Here is a 20,154-nt window from a genome sequence, read left to right on the forward strand (position 1 = left end):
CAAAATTTATGACGTCTAACTAAGCAGCAAGTGCAAACAAGGACGTGTAAGAGCCTTCAGAAAATCAGTCGTGTCTAATCTATAGAATCCTCTTCCACACATGTCAGCTGAGACATGAGACCAGAGACACAAGACCAGCAATGAACTCAGGCCAAGTCCAGTTCTCCTGAGACAAGAACTTAGAGCCTCTGAAGCCAGCCTCACAGGAGACACAGGGAAAACGCCAATATACTATCACACTAATCTAAACATGTACCTTTATTCTTTGGTTGTCAATATCCATAATCGTAGTAAGCAAATTCACCTGGGGTTTCACTTATCCACAACTTGAAGTTTCACATTCAGGAGAAAACCATGGTGCAACCACTGTGATGTTACAAGAGTGACAAGTCATGAGAAATCCAACAATTCAGATGTGTTGCTAACATTTTCTAAAATATGACTGTTCTACTTTTGCATCAGATATTTAATACAACTGTAGTTCTAAGAACACACAGACATTTTATGCATATTATTAATATTTTATGCAGGTTTCATAAAAACCTGCAAGAGGAAAAAGCATGTTTTGGTTATTTTCAAGATATTTAAAAAACAAAGACAGATTAAATGATAAATTCATTAATGATCACAGGGTTCAAAAAAGCATCTTATTATAATTTATCCATTGGTTAGATGTTTTCATTTTTTTCTAAAATTAACTTTATAAATTAAGAAATCATGGACTATCACTGCCCAGTTTTGAGGTGTATGACAAAAAGGAAAAATCAACAAAAAATTAGAAAAGATAAACATGTGATCCTTTATATCTAAATGTTAAAACAGACAAAAGCTGCCATAATTATAACAGTTAAGCTGTTTTAAAACCATACCACAATGTAATTTAAAGCCATAGCCTGTGCTTCTCTTATTTCATCTTTAACATAACCAAGTTAGACTGTATTAACTTAAAGTTTCTTTCCAGTCATAAAATGCTGGGAACCAGGAGTCTACAAAGATGGTCACTCAAGGAATATTAAAGAAAATGGGGTGGAGGAAAATGCCTTGGAGCTTACCAAATCATGGAAACTAAGAAAATTCACCAGAAATCAGCCAAAAGACAACTCAGCCAGTGCTTAAGAGGTGCAAAGAAGTTTCACTCTGAAAGCTATTAAAAGAGTTCAGTTGACTTGCTTGAAAATGAAAGGGTATTGAGTTTCTCAAGTTTAGAAATAGCAGTAGGAAAATAAAACCTCTGATAATGCATGACTTACAAAACAGTTGAGTATTTCTCCAATACCTGGTTTGTTACTCTACAGCTTCTATGAAAACCTATTTCTCTCTAAGATCCATTATTGTATCTACTAAATGGAGGATACTGACTATAGTTTACTCTCTAATCCTTGAAAATCTTTCTTTTCTCCCTGAGGTCACTGTGCTGATAATGAACATAATTGTTTCAGATGCCAAAGACATACAGCTTGAGGTGAACCCATTAATAACCCCGTGACTGAGCCTGGAGGTTGCATTTTTAACCAGATCTTTTTTTTTTTTTTTAACCAGATCTTTTTGTAATTTTACTTTCTTGTAATTTTCTTCTTGGAAAAGTAAAATGAAGCTTTGACATAAAGCAAGAAGGAATGTGAGACTACAAGCAACTGGTACTTTTACTTACTGAATTTTTTACGGTTCTTAAAACTCTTTATAGTACGCCAGAACTTCCAGCCCTCTTAATTTGATTATCCCTCTTCCTCCAAACTGGACCTATTATAATCAACTGCTTTTAAAAAATGAAATAGTGTTTTGTTTTAAATCCCTTTTGATTTTGAGAAGACTTCCAGTAAAAAAAAAAAAAAAAAATCATATGGAGAAGCTCACTATATAAAATTCTGATTAAAGATGAGCCAGGGAGCCCCGAGGACACAGAGTTGAAAGGGAACAGAGCTTGGAAACCACTGGTTTAGAACATAAATATCTCTAACTATGTTCTCAGTGCACTTTCTTTATACTTGGTCTCATCCTGGAATAAATGTATAAGTACAAATTTGAACTTTACAAGTTGGTATCCTAACAAATTGCTAAAAGCAATGTTCCCTCAAAAATGGCTGAAAAGGTGTTCCCTCAAAATGGGTGAACAGGTAACACACAGGGGCTACATAAGATCCACCTATTTTATTCTGGCATCGCTGACCATCCAGCAGTCCCTGAGATGGAAAGGTCAAAGGTCCCACTCAGTGGACAGACAGGACCAGAAATCAGGGGCTCCACATCAGAGGTTGATGGGGTTTTCAAAGCACTTTGAGGAGGAAAATGGTCACCTACATTTGTGTACAGAAACAATAGTAAATAAGTCACCTCCACTTTAGTATTTTTAACTAAAAGCAAGCGTTGAACCATAAAGAAGGCTGAGAGCCAAAGAACTGATGTTTTCAAATTGTGGTGCTGGAGAAGACTCTTGAGAGTCCCTTGGACAGCAAGATAACCATTCAGTCCTAAAGGAACTCAACTCTGAATGTTCATTGGAAAGACTGAAGCTGAAGCTGAAGCTCCAGTACTTTGGCCACCAGATGCAAAGAGCCAACTTGTTGGAAAAGACCCTGATAGTGGGAAACACTGAGGGCAGGAGGAGAAGGAGGCGACCAAGGATGAGGTGGTTGGATGGCATCACTGACTCAATGGGTGTGAGTTTGAGCAAACTCCAGGAGATAGTAAAGGACAAGGAAGCCTGGCATGCTGACGTCCATGGGGTCACAAAGAGTCGGACACAACTTACCAACTGAATAACAACAACAATTTAATAGCCCCTATTAAGAATGGAAGTCTATGATAACCTCTGAGTAGGCTGATTTGCTTGCATTTATGCTCACAAGCAGTCATTCACTGGTCCATGTGTTCATTCCACAAGGTCAAGCAGGTGGACCAGGGTCCAAAGGTGGTGTGAGTATGTGGCACAGCCAGGTCACTCCAGGAAGCTCTTCAGAAGTTTGAAAAAACTCACAATCACTGTCTGACCCCAAACTGTGAATTGATGATTTTTCTAGTTCTTCCAATAATTCTGCATTGATTAGGGTTTTATTCTCATAATTAAAGGTTTGTAATTACAATTTCCCAAGTTTACTATTTCTCATTACAATTTTAAAATATACATTGGTATAACATTTCTGCATCTGCATTTACCTTTATAGCTCATATTTTAAAAAACCGTCCACACTCACTCCTTGCTACTTGGGTCTCCACATTTCTGCACGAGATCTGAATCTGCCCCTTCAGCACTGAGGCTCCTCAGCCAGCTCCAGGTTCCCCACTTGGGAGGACCCCCAGGGGACCTGACCAGCACATTCAGCGTAATGGCAACAAATGAGACCCGCAAGTAGTGGGGTGAGGAATGCTTGGTGAGTAAGCATCCAGTCCTGCTCTGGCCCCGAAGACAGACTCAGCTGCTGAGACCAGAGGAATAGCCCCACTCACTTTACATGATCAATCAGTTCAGTTCAGTCACTCAGTTGCGTCCGACTCTTTGTGACCCCATGCATGCAGCACGCCAGGCTTCCCTGTCCATCACCAATTCCCAGAGTTTACTCAAACTCATGTCCATCAATTCCCTGATGCCACCCAACCATCTCAACCTCTGTTGTCCGCTTCTTCTCCCACCTTCAATCTTTCGCAGCATCAGGGTCTTTTCTAATGAGTTGGTTCTTCACATCAGGTGGCCAAAGTATTGGAGCTTCAGCTTCAGTCCTTCCAATGAATATTCAGGGCTGATTTCCTTTAGGATGGACTAGTTGGATCTCCTTGCAGTCCCAGGGACTCTCAAGAGTCTTCTCCAACACCACAGTTCAAAAGCATCAATTCTTTGGCACTCAGCTTTCTTTATAGCCCAACTTTCACATCCATACATGACTACTGGAAAAACCATATCTTTGACTAGACAGACCTTTGTTGGCAACATAATGTCTCTGCTTTTTAAAATGCTGTCTAGGTTGGTCATAGCTTTTCTTCCAAGGAGCAAGCGTTTTTTTTAATTTCATGGTTGCACTCACCATCTACAGTGATTTTGGAGCCCCCCAAAATAAAGTCTCTCACTGTTTCCATTGTTTCCCCATCTATTTGCCATGAAGTGATAGGACGGATACGTGATCAATATGTGAAAATAAAAGACTGTGACTGTGTTAAATGATTCTTAAGTATTAACCGCTTCTGTGTGACTCTCCAGAAATGAGCTGTGCATATGCAAAAAAGAAAACACATGCATGAATTCTATCTTCCCTGTTCAATGAACCCAAAGAACAGAGCGTCTTTCAGCCATGAAAGCCTTGCAGATGACACCCATTCCCCCCTCTCCTCTTCCTGCCTGGACCTGACCCCTGCCAGGCTCATGGGCAGAGGCAGAGGAACAGAGGAAGGGCCCAGGGACAGATCTGGTCACATGGCTAAATTCATTCGTGAAACAAGAAAAAAAATACAAGGAACAACAACAGCCTTCAGCCTCTTCACTTATGGCCAAGGGAAGCACGTTTACTTGGTTTCCATTTGTGTACGGCGTGCTCCACCCACATCAATTCACTGGAAGCTGAGCCAGTAATGATTCTGGCACATCATCGTGTCCTAATGGTGCCTCAGAATCCCACTGGTGCTTCCAGGCAGCACTGCAGGCTGGATGGAGCCCTGATGAGGCGTCTGACGCGTGGTGTTTGCAGGAGGCAGACGTGACACTCCCCAACTTGCCATGTAAGAAGGCCAGCTGAAGGGTGAGATGGGTTCCAGGCTTTGCTCACAACAACATCCTTTATCACTTTCCCCAGGAACAACAGCCTAACTAGAAACATGATCCTGCCACCAATCCTTCTTTCCAGAAAACTGGGATCATGAATAAATAACAACAAGTCTTTACATTCCTAACCTTCTGGTCTGGGTAATCTGTTCCATGGAGGCAAGACAACAGTAATTATTCCAGAAGCCAATTCTAGAACAAAAACCCTAGGTGTCCCAGGGCAAGCAATTCTCAAGTAGTGGACAACAGTCTGTTTAATAACCAGCAATAAACAGGGATCTGCTGAGTCTTACTGAGAAGGTTCAGTAAGAACAGACAGAATATTGACCATAAATACATGCTGGAAGGACTTAAGAGTCCTCTTCATCTATTAATAACTTCTCATTTTGTTGATGAGGAAAGAGAGACCTGGTACTCTAGCTGACATGTCAAAGGCAGGACAACTAATAATGAAGCCGAAGCTGGAGCCCAGGTCTCCTGACTTGCAATTTACAGAGATCAAGATCTCCACAGAGCTGCTCTGAGGCCCAGTGAAGCTCCAAAACCACTGGGCACTGAGACAGGAGTAATAACCAGTGCCAGCAAGCAATAGGAGCTAGACCACCAGCATCAGGGAAGCTAGACTGGGTTCTGCCATCATTTTAAGAGACTGGGTCTTAAAAAGTAGCCCCTCAGACACTACTTCTTGCTCTGATTCAGGTCATGTTCATGAGGCAGAGCAGGGACTTCATGTGTCTAGGCCTCCCAATGGTAGAGACTGAGAAAAGCCACCACTGACTGGGAACAAAAAGATGAAAACAGATGTACACAATATTAACCCATTTTTATAGCACAGACAACGATTTTAAAAAGGACATAGGTTCATGAACATATGCATGTTCGAGTGTGCATGTCTGTGTATATGCGATGATATGGGAATTAGCAAAAAATGCATAGCATGGAATGGCTAATTGTTCATTTCCCTCTTGGGAAAACAGATGAACTGCACTCCCTTTACTTCTATGCATTTAAATGCTGTTATGCAATTGCGTTCTGGCCAATGCATGTGCACAGAAATGATGCTAGAAGCCTCTTCTGAGTCTGGCCCCAAAGCCCTCTCAGTGTGACCATCAGCCCTCTTCCCATTCTCAGGTCTGAGAGAAAGATTCCCAAGGACCCGGGGAAGAGTAATTAAATGGAGCAGAACTGACCCCTATCAACCATGACTGTACTTTGACAGGAGCAAGAAATCGATTCTTAACATGTTACGGCACTAACATTTTATAGAGTGGTCTGATATGCTAGTTAGCTCATGAAAATTAGCATGGAGGAATTACCTCCAACTGCTGTTTACTAGGAGAGAGTAACTTGGGTATAAGGAGAAATGAATGTAATAATACAGTATAAATACATGTATATTATACAAAAACTTTAATGAAACTAGCACAAGGACATAAAGCCACAACGAAAACAGGTAAAAAGCCAAAAGCAGATGAGAATTGGTAACAAAGATTCCTGGAATTGGGAAAGGAAATTAGTGAGTGAAAACTGATTTAACATCTAGTAATTGAGGACACCAAACATAAATCTGTTACATGCCAGTATGGAGCAGGTTAATTTATCTTATACAAACCTGGAAAGTAGATTAAAGGCTTGAATATAAGGCCTGAAACCCTAAAAACTCCTAGAAGAAAACACAGGCAATAAGCTCTTGATAGTGGTGATGACTACCTGCATTTGATACAAAAAGCAAAGGCAACGAAAGCAAAAAGAAATGAGTGGGACTACATTAGACTAAAAGGCTTCTGCACAGAAAAGAAAATCATCAACAAAATGAAAAAGCAACCTATTGAGTAGGAGAAAATGTTTGCAAATTATGTTATCTGATAAGAGGTATATATAAAGAATTGATACAACTCAATAGAAAAAAACAAGCAAACATTTAAAATCTTCACATAAAATCTGTGTCTATATTTTGAGATTTCTGGTCTTGTTCCATTTTTTTTTTTCTTTTTAATGTCTGAATTTCTTACATCATTGGAAGAAAAGAAACTATATGAAGGGCAGTCTAGAAATATTTACTAAAAGCTTAAAAACTATCTCCATATTCTGCAATCTAATAATTCCACTTACAACAACCACAAAATAATAAAAAACTTAAAAAAACGTTTTAAATTTTAAAACATAATTTTTAAGTAATAAACTTATATAACTATTTCTATAAAAGCATGTCTTCTATTGCTATTTAAGAACTAGACAAAATTAATGTACAATACAAAAATAAAGTGCAGTATACTCACATATAGACAAGGATACAGTCATTAATACCCAGGTTATCAAGGACTATTTAAAGAAAGGGAATACGTTTAAATTATATCTTCAAGTAAGTGGGGGAAAAGGCTACAAAAACAGTATGAACAATAAGATGACTATTCTAATGTTTAAATTACATATTGTTGTTGTTGTTCAGTTGCTAAGTTGTGTCCAACTCTTTGCAACCTATGGACTGTAGCCCACCAAGCTTCTCTGTTCATGGAATTCTCCAGGCAAGAATACTGGAGTGGGTTGCCCTTTTCTCTTCCAGGGGATCTTCCCAACCCAGGGATCGAATCCGCATCCCCTGTGTCTCCTGCATTGCAGGTGGATTTTTTTTACCAGGTGAGCCATATGGGAAGCCCCAATTTGGCCTACTATTGCAAAATAAATGCTTAACTATGGTTACATCAGGGTTTGACTATAAACTCCTCACTTTGGCTTTTAAAGGTCTTTTCATAAAATGATCTCAATCTACCCATCCCACTGCTGCTGCTGCTGCTGCTAACTCGCTTCAGTCGTGTGCGACTCTGTGCGACCCCGTAGATGGCAGCCCACCAGGCTCCCCCGTCCCTGGGATTCTCCAGGCAAGAATACTGGAGTGGGTTGCCATTTCCTTCTCCAATGCATGAAAGTGAAAAGTGAAAGTGAAATTGCTCAGTCGTGTCCAACTCCTAGTGACTCCATGGACTGCAGCCTACCAGGCTCCTCTGTCCATGGGATTTTCCAGGTAAGAGTACTGGAGTGGGTTGCCATTGCCTTCTCTGACCCATCCCACTAATTCCTCATTAATATTCCAAAACCTAAGTGAAACCCATCTTGAACTCCTGACTTCCAGAATAATAAGACAGGAAGTCTGTACTGCTTCAGCTCACTAACTTCATGGTAATTTGTTACAGAGTAGTACACAAGGACACACAGCAAGTGTCGTCAGGATGCGGAGAAGCTGTAGCCCCCACACACTACTTTGCTGTTGTTATTGTCGTTTAGTCGTGTCTGACTCTTTGCAACCCCATGGACTGTAGCCCGCCAGGGCTCCATGGGATTTCCCACTACTTGTGGGAATTTAACAAAGTGCCGCCTCCTGTGGTTAAAAAGTCAGTAAGTAATTACTCACTCACTATTCAGTAAGGCAAACATAGAATTACTGTATGATCCCAATTTCACTGCTATGTATAAACCCGACAGAAAATATGTTTGAGCAAAAACGCATACACAAATATTCACAGCAGCATTATTTGAAGGAGTCAAAAAGCGAAACCAGCTCAAATGCCCATCAACTGATAAACTGAATATGCAAATTGTGGTTTATCTACACAAAGAATATTATTAGAAACTAAAAAGAAACAACGCATTCTGATACATGCAGCAATGTGGATGAACTCTAAGATCATTAAGCTAAGTGAAAGGAGTCAGACACCAGAGGCCACAGCTCCTGTGATTCTATTTACATGAAATATTCAGAATGGGTGAGACAGGAAGTAGACTGCTGCTCTCGGAATGCTGCAGATCTGAGGGCTGGGGATAAGAGCTAAGTGGCCCAGGTGATGGAAACATTCTAAAATTGACTGTGCTGATGTCTATACAACTGTGTAAATATATTTAAAATCCTGGATTTTATAAATGGATGAATTGTACAGCATTGTGAATTAGATCTTGATAATGTTTTTACACAAATATATATAGATCTCTTTCTTTTATTCTTACTAGGTTCTCTCCCTTCTAGGGGCTTCCCTGGTGGCTCAGACGGTAAAGAATCTGCCTGCAATGCAGGAGACCTGGGTTCGATCCCTGGGTTGGGAAGATCCCCTGGAGTAGGGAATGGCAAAGCACTCCAGTATTCTTGCCTGGAGAATCCCATGGACAGAGGAACCTGGCAGGCTACAGTCCATGGGGTTGCAAAGGGTTGCACAACTGAGCGACTAACCAAAAAAACCAGAATCAATAATTGATTATAACAAGGTTGCAGGATACAAGGTTAACATATAGAAATTCAATTGCTTTCCTATACACTGGCAAAGAACAAGTGAAATTTGAAATTAAAAACACAGTACCATATACATTAGCATTCAAAATAATAAAATAGCTATAAAATGTAGCCAAATATACATATAAGATCTACATAAGAAAGCTATAAAATGTCACTGAAATAAATCAGAGAACTAAATAAGTGGAGAGATTCTGTTTCTGTAATGAGAAAACAGATAAATAACAAGAAATGAGTTCCTATGTCAGTGTTCAGCCACTTAAGTTGGCTTGGTGAAAGAATCTGGCAAGTCTGAGCTCTCATTATCAATTTTCACTGTTTAGGTTTCTGCATTTCATACATTTAACTCCAAAGTGAAGTATATTTAATAACCTTGTTGTTGATGTTGTTCAGTCGTTAAATCGCACCCGACTTTTTGCCACCCCATGGACTGCAGCATGCCAGGCTTCCCTGTCCTTCACTACCTCCCAGATTTGCTCAAACTCATGTCTGTTGACTAGGTGATGCCATCCAACCATCTCATTCTCTGCTATCCTTTTTTCCTCCTGCCCTCAGTCTTTCCCAGCATCAGGGGAGTCTTTTCCAATGAAGTCTGCTCTTTGCATCAGATGGTCAAAGTCAGTTAATGAATTAACATTAGTTATAAGTTAAATTACATAAGTGGAAATAAATAGTTTTAAATGTCAGTTCATGGCAATGCTTCTCATTTCGTTGGATAAAAAACATTACCAATTTTTTAAACGGCTGCCTAATATGTCTTTATAAATACAGTCCATTTGTATTATGAGGGAGGATCTGCAGATTCCCAACCTCTGGGTCCCTCAAGGGTTAACAGAATCTTTCACAGTATCCTTATGACACCCTTTGTATTGAAATGTGGTTTGCATAAACAAAAATAAAATGGGCATTGCCACTCAGGCAGAGATGACTTCAAAGAAAACTCAATCAGTCCACTCACCTTGGGGTTCTATCAGAGTTCTTCCATGCTCCCGACACCAACCAACTGGCTGGACCTAAAGGACAATTAACATCACACTTGCAGAAACAGGATTCTATTTTAGATCTATTAACACTGGAGAAAGAATCCAAGAGTAATGATCATTCTGGATGTTAAAAGACACATGGAAAATATTACTGCACAGCTAAAATGTTTTATAGCCTAAGCAAATCAGAAGTAATTTTAGGATTCTATTTTGTCAGCTGAGTGGCCAAACTTCTTTTACATAACCTTCTTGAAATTTAAAAATATTTCTTTAAAAAGTGTTTGACTAGGACCTGAACTGCCAGTGATCTCCCCAAAGAGTGAACATTTTAATAAACTTTTCCTACCACTTCTTGCCAGCAGCAAGAAAATATTAATAGGTCAGTTCAAATTTTAATAGGACAGACCGGGCTTCATATGCCTGCAATTTCCTCCCTCTTTCTTTTCCAGAGGTCCAGACTATTCTACCTAAGACACATACACGAATGAACCTACACTCTGCTTAGTTCCAAGATGAAAACTGCCCCCCTCCCAGAGACACGCAGGTGAAGAACCACAGCTTCAGGCGGGGATCTGTTGATTATTCAGGATATACTCTGAAGAAAGGCCACAAAAATTATTTTTGCCATGCTCTCTTCCATATTTCAGATTTTCACCCAGAAAATCCTCTTAACTCATGCAATGTTAGTTTAATGGCATGGCAAGCATACATTTTCTCTGCTCCCGTAGGCTTTCAAATTATTCTCTCTAGTCTCCTAGAATCTTCGCTTTTAAAAATATGACAGTCTGAGTTCAACATTTTTCAGGAAAAAAAAAAATACTGCAAGTTCTTAAGTTCCTCTCCACAGAAATGCTTCCCTTACAAACTAGACATGATATGGTGCAGTGCTCTGAACTGGTCACATTATTTCAGATGAGACCTCATTAGGCAACCTCTCAGAGATGGAGAAACAGTTTCTCGGGCTCTTTAATTCAACAGTTCACAAGCAAAAGAAGGTAGTGACAAGTCAACCTCTAAATTCCTGATGTTCGTTACTATAAGAATGGCAAGAACAGCAACCTGGCTGAAACTGTTCAGTGGTGGAGTGAACATAAATTCTTAATGGCAAACATGAACACATGTGGGAAATACAATGCATGTTGGTATCTCACTAGTAATCGTAACTATCATCCCAATTGTCAAAGGGCACTTGCAAGCAATTGCCCACAATATCTGCTATGGTTGCCACACACATATCAAGGAAGGGTTCTTTCTGTCGATGGCCTCCAGCTTCATTCTGATCTGAAATTCCTTAGGCCTTGGCCTGTTGTAACAGCACAACAAAGGGGAGGCAGAAGGAGAAACAGGACACCAAACAGGACTGAGCCACTGTCAAAACTGACGTTTACCATCAGAAAAGTCTACCGAGTATCAACACTTGCCCTCCAAAATGAAACCAGTCGGTAAAAATATTCCAACGGACTGTTGCCAGGTATACCTTCATTTAAAAAATTCCCAGGAAACAAGTTTTTATTTTGTGCTTTTCTCTTTTTTCATGCAGGTAGGTTTTATTTCCCTTATCATTTTCCCTCTTCAGTTCTTAGAGTAACTGGTATTGATTTTAAAATACACTGTTTACTGAATATGGTAATATCAAATAATTTCTCCACTCCCTCTAGGCTTTTGATGGGTGGTATGTTTCCAAATACCACTATTTGCAAATGTTGTAAATATATGTTCTTTAGCACTAAAATTATCACCTACTTTGATCAGAGTTGAAATTAATGGCTTTCTCAATGTTTAAGGAACACATGCACTTATCCATAAATAAATTATAGTTGAAAACAAATGAATGCTTTTTTTAGTACCTGCACATATTCTTTAGTATCAAAAATACCCAGGATTATGATGACAGTGATAAAAGCTCCACTTTTCCTATGGCTGTAAGTTAGCCAGGCTAGAAATTTAGAAAGCATATACACTATCTGGGGACTAGAAGAAGGTTTTCTTCCTACTTCTTTACTGTCCATACTGGGTCTTGATCTTTAGTTTCCTTTAGTACATTTTTAAAAGAATTTTCATATCTCTATAATGCTCTTTCCTTGATATCAGTCTATGAAACCAGTCCGTCCTAAAGGAAATCAACCCTGAACATTCACTGGAAGGACTGACACTGAAGCTGAATCTCCGATAACTGGGCCACCTGATGGAAACAACTGACTCACTGGAAAAGACCCCGATGTTGGGAGAGATTGAGAGTAGGAGGAGAAGGGGGCGACAGAGAATGAGATGGCTGAATAGCATAACCAACTCAAAGAACACGAGCTTTGAGCAAACTCTGAGAGGTAGTAAAGGACAGGGGGGCCTGGCATGCTGCAGTCCATGGGGTCACAAAGAGTCGGACTCGACTTAGCGAGTGAACAAAAACAACAGTGAAACACTGAGCTGCTCTGAACACTGGCTTACAGAGCAGGACACAGAAGCCTGGGGAAGGGGGTGGGCTATCCTCCCGGGACACAGCCAGCAGGTGGCCGGGCCTCTTCTGGCCCCAGACTTCCAGCTCCTCCCCCAGTGTGTGGCTCCCCCAGGGCCCAGAGGAGGCGGGGCTGTGACCCCCTCTCCTGAACACCCTTTAGGCTGCCGGGATACAGAGTGTGTGAGTATGTGCTACCCAATTCTCACAAGCCCTTTGAATCTGTACAAAACGTCACCCTCATTTTCATTGCGCATAAGTACACCTGGACCAGGTACAGTCAAAGTCTACCTGGTTTATCAGCAGGTCTCAAAGTACCAGACTAAGTTTAACTGACTAACTCATTAAAAGCAAAAAGAAATATATTCTAAAAGGCATTTAAAATGTTAGTGAAAGTGTTAGTTGCTCAGTTGTGTCCAGTTCTTTGCACCCCCATGGACTGAGACCCACCAGGCTTCTCTGCCCGTGGAATTCTCCAGGCAAGAATACTGGAGTGGGTAGCTATTCCCTTCTCCTCAGGATCTTCCTGACCCAGGTATGAATCTGGTTCTCCTACCTTGCAGGCAATTTTAGCTGGCTTTCAATGCAAAGTTTTCCACTCTCTCCATTTAATTAAAGTATTTAATTGTATGTTTAAAGGGGGGGGGGGGTTTGTCCATAGAAAACTGACAAATTTAGTGAGAAAAGTCATAGAAAGTTAAGAATTCTTAAACGATTAAACACAACAGAATACATAGTGAATTTTAAGAAATTTAAACTGAAGTAAAAATCTGCTTTATACTAAGGAAGAAAATACTTACAGAACTCTGAATAATTTCTTGGGAGCATTTTGTAATTTTCAAGCCTTTAAGCAATCCATCCAAACAAATTTATCTTTTCCATAACCTAAAAAAAAGGATGGATTATCCACAATGCCCCCAAGACGTAACCGTGTGCATAATAACCATATTATTCTTATTTAGTTTTCTGCCATAAATTCAAGGTCCTTCAGCAGACACAGAAGATTTAAATGAAAATCTCTAAACTGCTTCAGTGTGTTTTTCAGTGTATGGAATTCAAACCTGTTGAGTGTGATTTCTCAACCTGCATGTCATTCTCTACAAATCCTAAAACTCATTAAACCATGGAACCAGGACCTGGTGGTCTGACAGATGGACTCTCATCTCCTGTGAAGGCTTCCAAAATGGGCAGAGGTGGGAGGCAGAGCACCCACGTCCCCAGGCCAGCGAGGGCCTGATGGGGAGCAGTCCCAGGGAGACCAGATGCGGGAGTGCACGACAGGAATCCCCCCAGGCCACGGGGCAGTCCCAGCTCTCTGCTCTTTGTACCAGCAAAACGCCAGACCCTCCTGTCCATGTCCCTAAAGCAGCTGGCCTTGGCCTGGCCCAGACCACCCAGCTCAGAAGATACTTCAGACGAATGACATTCAGAAGAGACATCAAGCTCCTTGCAGGCCCTTCAAGGTGTGGCCACACCTGCCACTCACCTCCCCGCTCCTGGCCTTTGCCTCTCCACTCCAGTGCCTTCACCTCCCTGTGGTTCCACCACACACCTGCAGGCTAGGCTTCTCCCCAGAAGCCGCCTGGCTGTCTGCCCTGTGCATCTGTCCAGGCATCTGTCTTCAGCACACTTACTGCAAGGGCAGCCCTGTGCCCCTCTCAGCCTCCACCCCTGCCATGCTGGACACATCCTTCTTTGTTTATCCTCCCCTCCCCTCTGGAATGAAAGCCCCATGACGACAGAGACGATTTCTTTTATTCGAAGCTCTGTCCCCAGGGTCTGCACACAGTCAGGGCTTGATGAGCTGATGAGCCTGGGCCTTGCTATAGCCTTATGAGACCCAGTCGTCTTAGGGGACCCTGCTGCCAGTCTCAGGGGTGTATCCCAGAGGACACTACAAGCTGCTTCCTGAGAATAAAATGATCATATGGTGACTCCAGATGTTACCATGGTCATCCAGAGTCTAAGACCCAAGCAGGAGACCTTATATTAATACAAAAGTCTGCTGTCAAGGAAATGGGCCCACTGGCATCGCAACCAGTGAACCCTTCCCTCACCAGCCCTCAGCAGATAAGAAAGGTTTCAGCCACTTCTGTTAGACCCAGTTCCTCTTGCCTAAAGAGGTGTGGTGTTGGAGAAGACTCTTGAGAGTCCCTTGGACTGCAAGGAGATCCAACCAGTCTATCCTAAAGGAAATCAGTTCTGAATATTCATTGGAAGGACTGATGCTGAAGCTGAAACTCCAATACTTTGGCCACCTGATGTGAAGAACTGACTCATCTGAAAAGACCTTGAAGCTGGGAAAGACTGAAGGTGGGAGGAGAAGGGGATGACAGAAGATGAGATGGTTGGATGGCATCACCGACTCAATGGACATGAGTTTGAGTAAACTCTGGGAGTTGGTGACGGACAGGGAGGCCTGCAGTAAATGGGGTCACAAAAAGTTGGACACAACTGAGTGACTGAACTAAACTGAACTGAAAGAGGAGACTAAGACAAGATTTTTAACTCCCATCCAAAGAAAATAGTGAAGGACTTCCCTGGTGGTCCAGTGGTTAAGGGTCCACCTGCCAATGCAGGGGACACGGATTTGATCCCTGGCCCAAGAAAATCCCACATGCCCTGTGCTACAACTACTGAGTATGAGCTCTAGAGCCCTTGAGCTGCAACTACTGAGCCCTACAGCCCACGCTCTGCAACGAGAGAAGCCACTGTGATTGTTACAGCCAAATGCTCTGGGAAACAAACTCACTCAGAAGGACAGCGTGGATAGTGGAGTGCAGTTTATTACACCAGCAGGTCTGAGGCAAACTTTCCTCTTTAGCCAGGGATCCCGACTGACTTTTGTGAAAACCTTATATACCTTAAGTGTACTGTTCAAGCCCACATCCCTAAATTCCTTAAACCTAGCCTGGAAAGTGTTAAAGGGAGATACAATCATGTTACAGCCATGATTCATAATCAGAATGGTCAGTGATACACTGTAGCCTACACCAATGGGTGCCATAAAGATTACAAAGGTGATTGACTACATAGGGGATTATTACATTCTTTTTGGCAACCAGAAATCTTGGTATGGAACCTGGTATTTATCAGTCTGGGAGGCCAGTTCGGCTGTAGGTATGTTATCTCCATGGCTACCAGGCACATAGTCCAAAGTTCACTGAAAGTGCAAGATGGAGTTTCCTTCCTTTTCAAGATGGAGTCAGCTCAGCCTGTTCCTTTCCTCCTTCATGATGAGAAGCCCACATACTGCAACTAGAGAGCGGCCCCCACTCGTCACAACTAGAGAAAGCCCATGAGCAGCCATAAAGACCCAATGCATCCAAAATTAAATAAATAAAAAATTTTTAAAATAATGAAATTTTTCTCCTTCGGAGTTCTGTGCTCACCATGATTTCTGTTTGAAACAAATGATATACAGTGAATCAAGTTTCCTTACTGTGTGGCATCACTGATTAAGGGAAATGTTTTATTTCAACGTAATTTAAACATTAGTTTCTTCATTCCTTATAAAGCTTAATAAACTTCATGCAAGATAAAATGCTCTCGTAAGATATTATTTCTGCCCCACATAACTTAGAATACTTGACCTAAATGATCACTGATGCTTTTAAAGACATTTATGTATTTCTAAGAGTGATATCCTTGTAGTCTTACGGCTCTTTGTGGATCAGATTTTCATTTCAAAAATCAATTCACGCAGGCTCTCTTATTAGTATTTCATAAACTGTTGTTAAAATAAAGCTGACTGCCTTTCCCTCCTGCTTACCCTGAGGGATGTATAAGTCATGTTTGGTTTTTTCACACCACCCCAGTGGATGGATGTCAGGGAAGCTAGCATTGGTCCAAAAATCGTAGCAGCTTAAATAACCGTCGAATTGAAGCCTTAGACAGTAATCACACACCTGCAAAACAGAATGTTTACAATCTTTGAGTCATGCATTTGAAGTGTACACAAAATCAACAAAATTTTCATTTACTCTGTCGACACCATCAATATATGTGAACCAATCGTTACATCCAAAAGTACTTATGTTAGAAAACAAATTCATAGATGACATCTGGATGAGACTAAATTCTGACAAATGAGACACTATCTTTCAAGTATAAGATTTTTTCTGCAAGAAAATTATCCTTTTACTCAGTCTAGGAATCTGAGATCAATTTACATATCCATTGATCAACAAGTTATTTATTCAATGACATTCAATACCTATCAAATATTCCTTTCAGAAACCCCATCTTCTGCTGCCTGGCTTGGATTCTCATCCCAAGACATTGAAGTACCAAGCAAAAACCAACATGGGTATGACCTTACTCCAACTCTGACATATGCATCCAGCACACTCAACAAAGAAAATAATAACACAGTCTGGAAAACACATTTCCTATACGTGCTATACAAGTTTAATAACTGTAATCAATCAGCAAATTAAGTGAATAGTGCTTTTGATGTTTGATGTTATTCAAAATACTGAGGTCTTTTATCAACTTACTAACAAAATATTTAGTAAATATTATATTTTATGTCATTTATTTTTATCAAAGTCTCTTCACCCTATATAATTTTCATAAAATTCATGTATGTATGTAAATGCATAATTCATAAGCATGGATATTTTTCATATACATTTCTCATTAGTGCAGATAAAACCTGAATAACTATGTCTCTTTTAACAGAAAAAAAGCAACATTGTGGGATTCACAGACTTCACCAACCTCAGGTAAAAACTATTACCAATTAAATTAAGGGTAACCACTAGTGAGGAGGGACGTATTAGAAAATTATAATCTTCAGAGAAGGAAAAAAAATCATTAAAAAACATATTTCACCCATCACTGAATAAAATGAATCCATAATGTACTGGAACTTGTTTATAACACAAAGCACTGAAATTTGTCATTTTCTAGAAAACTCTCTTCTGTCACTGCAATTAGCCTAACAGTAACATCATCTCTTACCTCAGATACAGAGAGCACACAAAATACAGATGCATGTTGGCGGTTGATGCCTTCCAATCTCATTCCAGCCTGAAAGCCATTTTCTTGCTCTGGAAGGGCTGGTCCTGTGAAATTTCACAACATAATAATATCAGCCACGGAAGTAGCTCCACAGTCTGATGTTAAAACACTTGGTGTGGCTATGCACACAATCACACAAGCCTGGAACATCAGTAACACAAGTATTAAGAAATATGGCTGCTCTAACAGATTTTGCCCTCAAAGATGGCATGATCAGTTGTACATGCTTTAAAATATTCCATCTGCCAAAGTCTATGCCCCGTGAACACCCCATTTATTTAGTTTACCCCCTTTTCCTTAATGATTTGAAGGAGATTCTCCTGAACTCTGGTAACAATCCTTTGTTGAGTGTGTTAATCTCTAGGTTGTGTTCCACTCTTTGCGGCCCCACGGACTATAGCCCTCCAGGCTCCTCTGTCCATGGGATTTCTCAGGCAACAATACTCGAGCGGGTAGCCATTTCCTTCTCCAGGGGATCTTCCTGGCCCAGGGATCAAACCGGGTCTCCTGCATTACAGGTGGAATTTTTACCATCTGAGCCACCAGGGGTTATAATGGTTACTTACTCCCAGTCTGTGACTTGGCTCTTCATTGTGTATATGATAACTTTGTGGAGAATTTCATCTTAATGTAATATATAAATTATGTCCTATATTGTTGGCACATCTAGCCTATGAAATCTTTGCAACACTGAAGTTACATGAATATTCTCCCAGTGTTATTTTAAACCTTTGTTCTTCCTATTTAAATCTATAATGCCACAGTGTTGATTTTTTCTACAGAGTGTGGTAGAGCTCTGTTTTTTCATATGGAAAACAAATTATTAAAAAAAAAAACTTTTTGAATAGTCCATACTTTCATTGGTCTGCAAAATTTCCTCTATTATATCATGTTCCTACATGTCTGGGTCTTTTCCTGGCCTTTTAATCCTATTTATTGGCGTATTTGCCTACATTACAGTGTCTTCATTGCTTATGATGAGTTTATCTGGAGAGCAATCTGTATCTGATTGAGTTTTCTAATTTAGGAACTTGTTCCCTCTCATTTAATCTAATCATTTCTTTGTCCAAGATGTTTTTCAAAATTTTCACATAGACTTCATCATATTTATTTCTGTGTATCTTTTATACTTGTTGCTATTGTAAAAGGGATTTATTTTCACAGAAGACTTTCTCATTCATTCCCATTCATTATTATTTTCTTCAGTATAGGTCTTGCTTACCATGAATGATTAACAGCTTTTGAGCAGTTTTGAGATGATTCGGTATTATTGTTTTATTCTTAATTGAGAATAAACTTGTAAGTATACTAATGGAATCAAGGATTAAAATCTAGTACTGTTAGACCTAGAGCTGCTTTTTAATCATGATTAATGACTATTTAACATACAAATTCCTATTTTTAGGGTAAAATTTACTTGAGAAAAACCTTTTCATTTGGAAATACTGTCAAACTCAAAGAAAGGTTCCAAGAACAAAACAGTACAGAGAACAGAAGAGCCTGTCTAGATTTATTGTTAACATTCCACCTCATTTGCTTGCCCCCACTCAAGTGCCTATGTGTACAGAGATATAAATAGGTAAATACAGAAATATGTGTACATACGATTTTTTAATCATTTGGGCACTCTTTACCCCTAAATACTAAAAATTTTCCCTAAGAGCAGTTTATTTTCCCCAAGAATAGGAAGGCTCTCTTAGTAACAACAGCTCAGTTACCAACGTCTCTAAATTTAACATTATTCAATACTTTAATCTTCCACTCATGTTCCATTTTTCCAATTTATCCAACAATGCACTTCACAGTATTTTCCCCTCCAGAGCAGGATTCAGTTTAAGGTCAGATATTAAATTTAATTGACATGTGCCTTTAGTCTCCCTCAATCTGGAACATTTTCCATAGCCTTTATCTCTTATAACATTAACATTTCTAAAGAATATAGTCTTTTCCCTGCCTTATTTTTGAAAACAAAGTTCTCCGCTTTGGATTTGTCTGACGTTTCCTTGTGATTAGATTCAGGTTATGAATTTTTTTGCCAGCATATGACATGAGTGATGATGTGTCCTTCCCAGGATATGACAACTGGATCTATATGGTGTTCCTGGGTCCACTGGTGATGATAATTTTGATCACACAATTATAGCATTCTCCAATTCCTTCACTACAGTTATATGCAAAATACATCAGTTCAATTCAGATCAGTTCAGTCGCTCAGTCGTGTCCGATTCTTTGTGACCCCATGGACTGCACCACGCCAGGCCTCCTTGTCCATCACCAACTCCCGGAGTTTACTCAAACTCACGTCCACTGAGTCGGTGATGCCATCCAACAATCTCATCCTCTGTCATCCCCTTCTCTTCCCACCTTCAATCTTTCCCAGCATCAGGGTCTTTTCCAATGAGTCAGTTCTTCACATCAGGTGGCCAAAGTGTTGGAGTTTCAGCATCAGGCATCAGTCCTTCCAATGAATATTCAGGGTTGATTTCCTTTAGGATAGACTGGTTGGATCTCCTTGCAGTCCAAGGGACTCTCAAGAGTCTTCGCCAACACCACAGCTCAATAGCATCAATTCTTCAGTGTTCAGCTTTCTTTATAGTCCAACTCTCACATCCATACATGATGACTGGAAAAACCATAGCTTTGACTAGATGGACCTTTGTTGGCAAAG

At 40.3% G+C, this 20,154-nt stretch overlaps 1 protein-coding gene across 1 annotated transcript in view; it reads right to left on the reverse strand.

The window, feature by feature from the left end:
- The window catches only part of L3MBTL4 (L3MBTL histone methyl-lysine binding protein 4), a 227,270-nt gene that overhangs the window by 136,739 nt on the left and 70,377 nt on the right, over positions 1-20,154 (reverse strand). The window contains 10 exon segments of the mRNA XM_081561578.1: positions 257-297; positions 300-366; positions 4,877-4,893; positions 9,985-10,061; positions 11,161-11,240; positions 11,243-11,312; positions 12,908-12,915; positions 13,258-13,346; positions 16,234-16,369; positions 17,427-17,530. Of these exon segments, the coding sequence (XP_081417704.1) occupies positions 257-297; positions 300-366; positions 4,877-4,893; positions 9,985-10,061; positions 11,161-11,240; positions 11,243-11,312; positions 12,908-12,915; positions 13,258-13,346; positions 16,234-16,369; positions 17,427-17,530 (689 nt within the window).

The sequence above is a fragment of the Giraffa tippelskirchi genome, chromosome 14 (assembly GCF_054371585.1).
Source record: "Giraffa tippelskirchi isolate mGirTip1 chromosome 14, T2T-mGirTip1v1.2.pri, whole genome shotgun sequence".
NCBI lineage: Eukaryota > Metazoa > Chordata > Mammalia > Artiodactyla > Giraffidae > Giraffa > Giraffa tippelskirchi.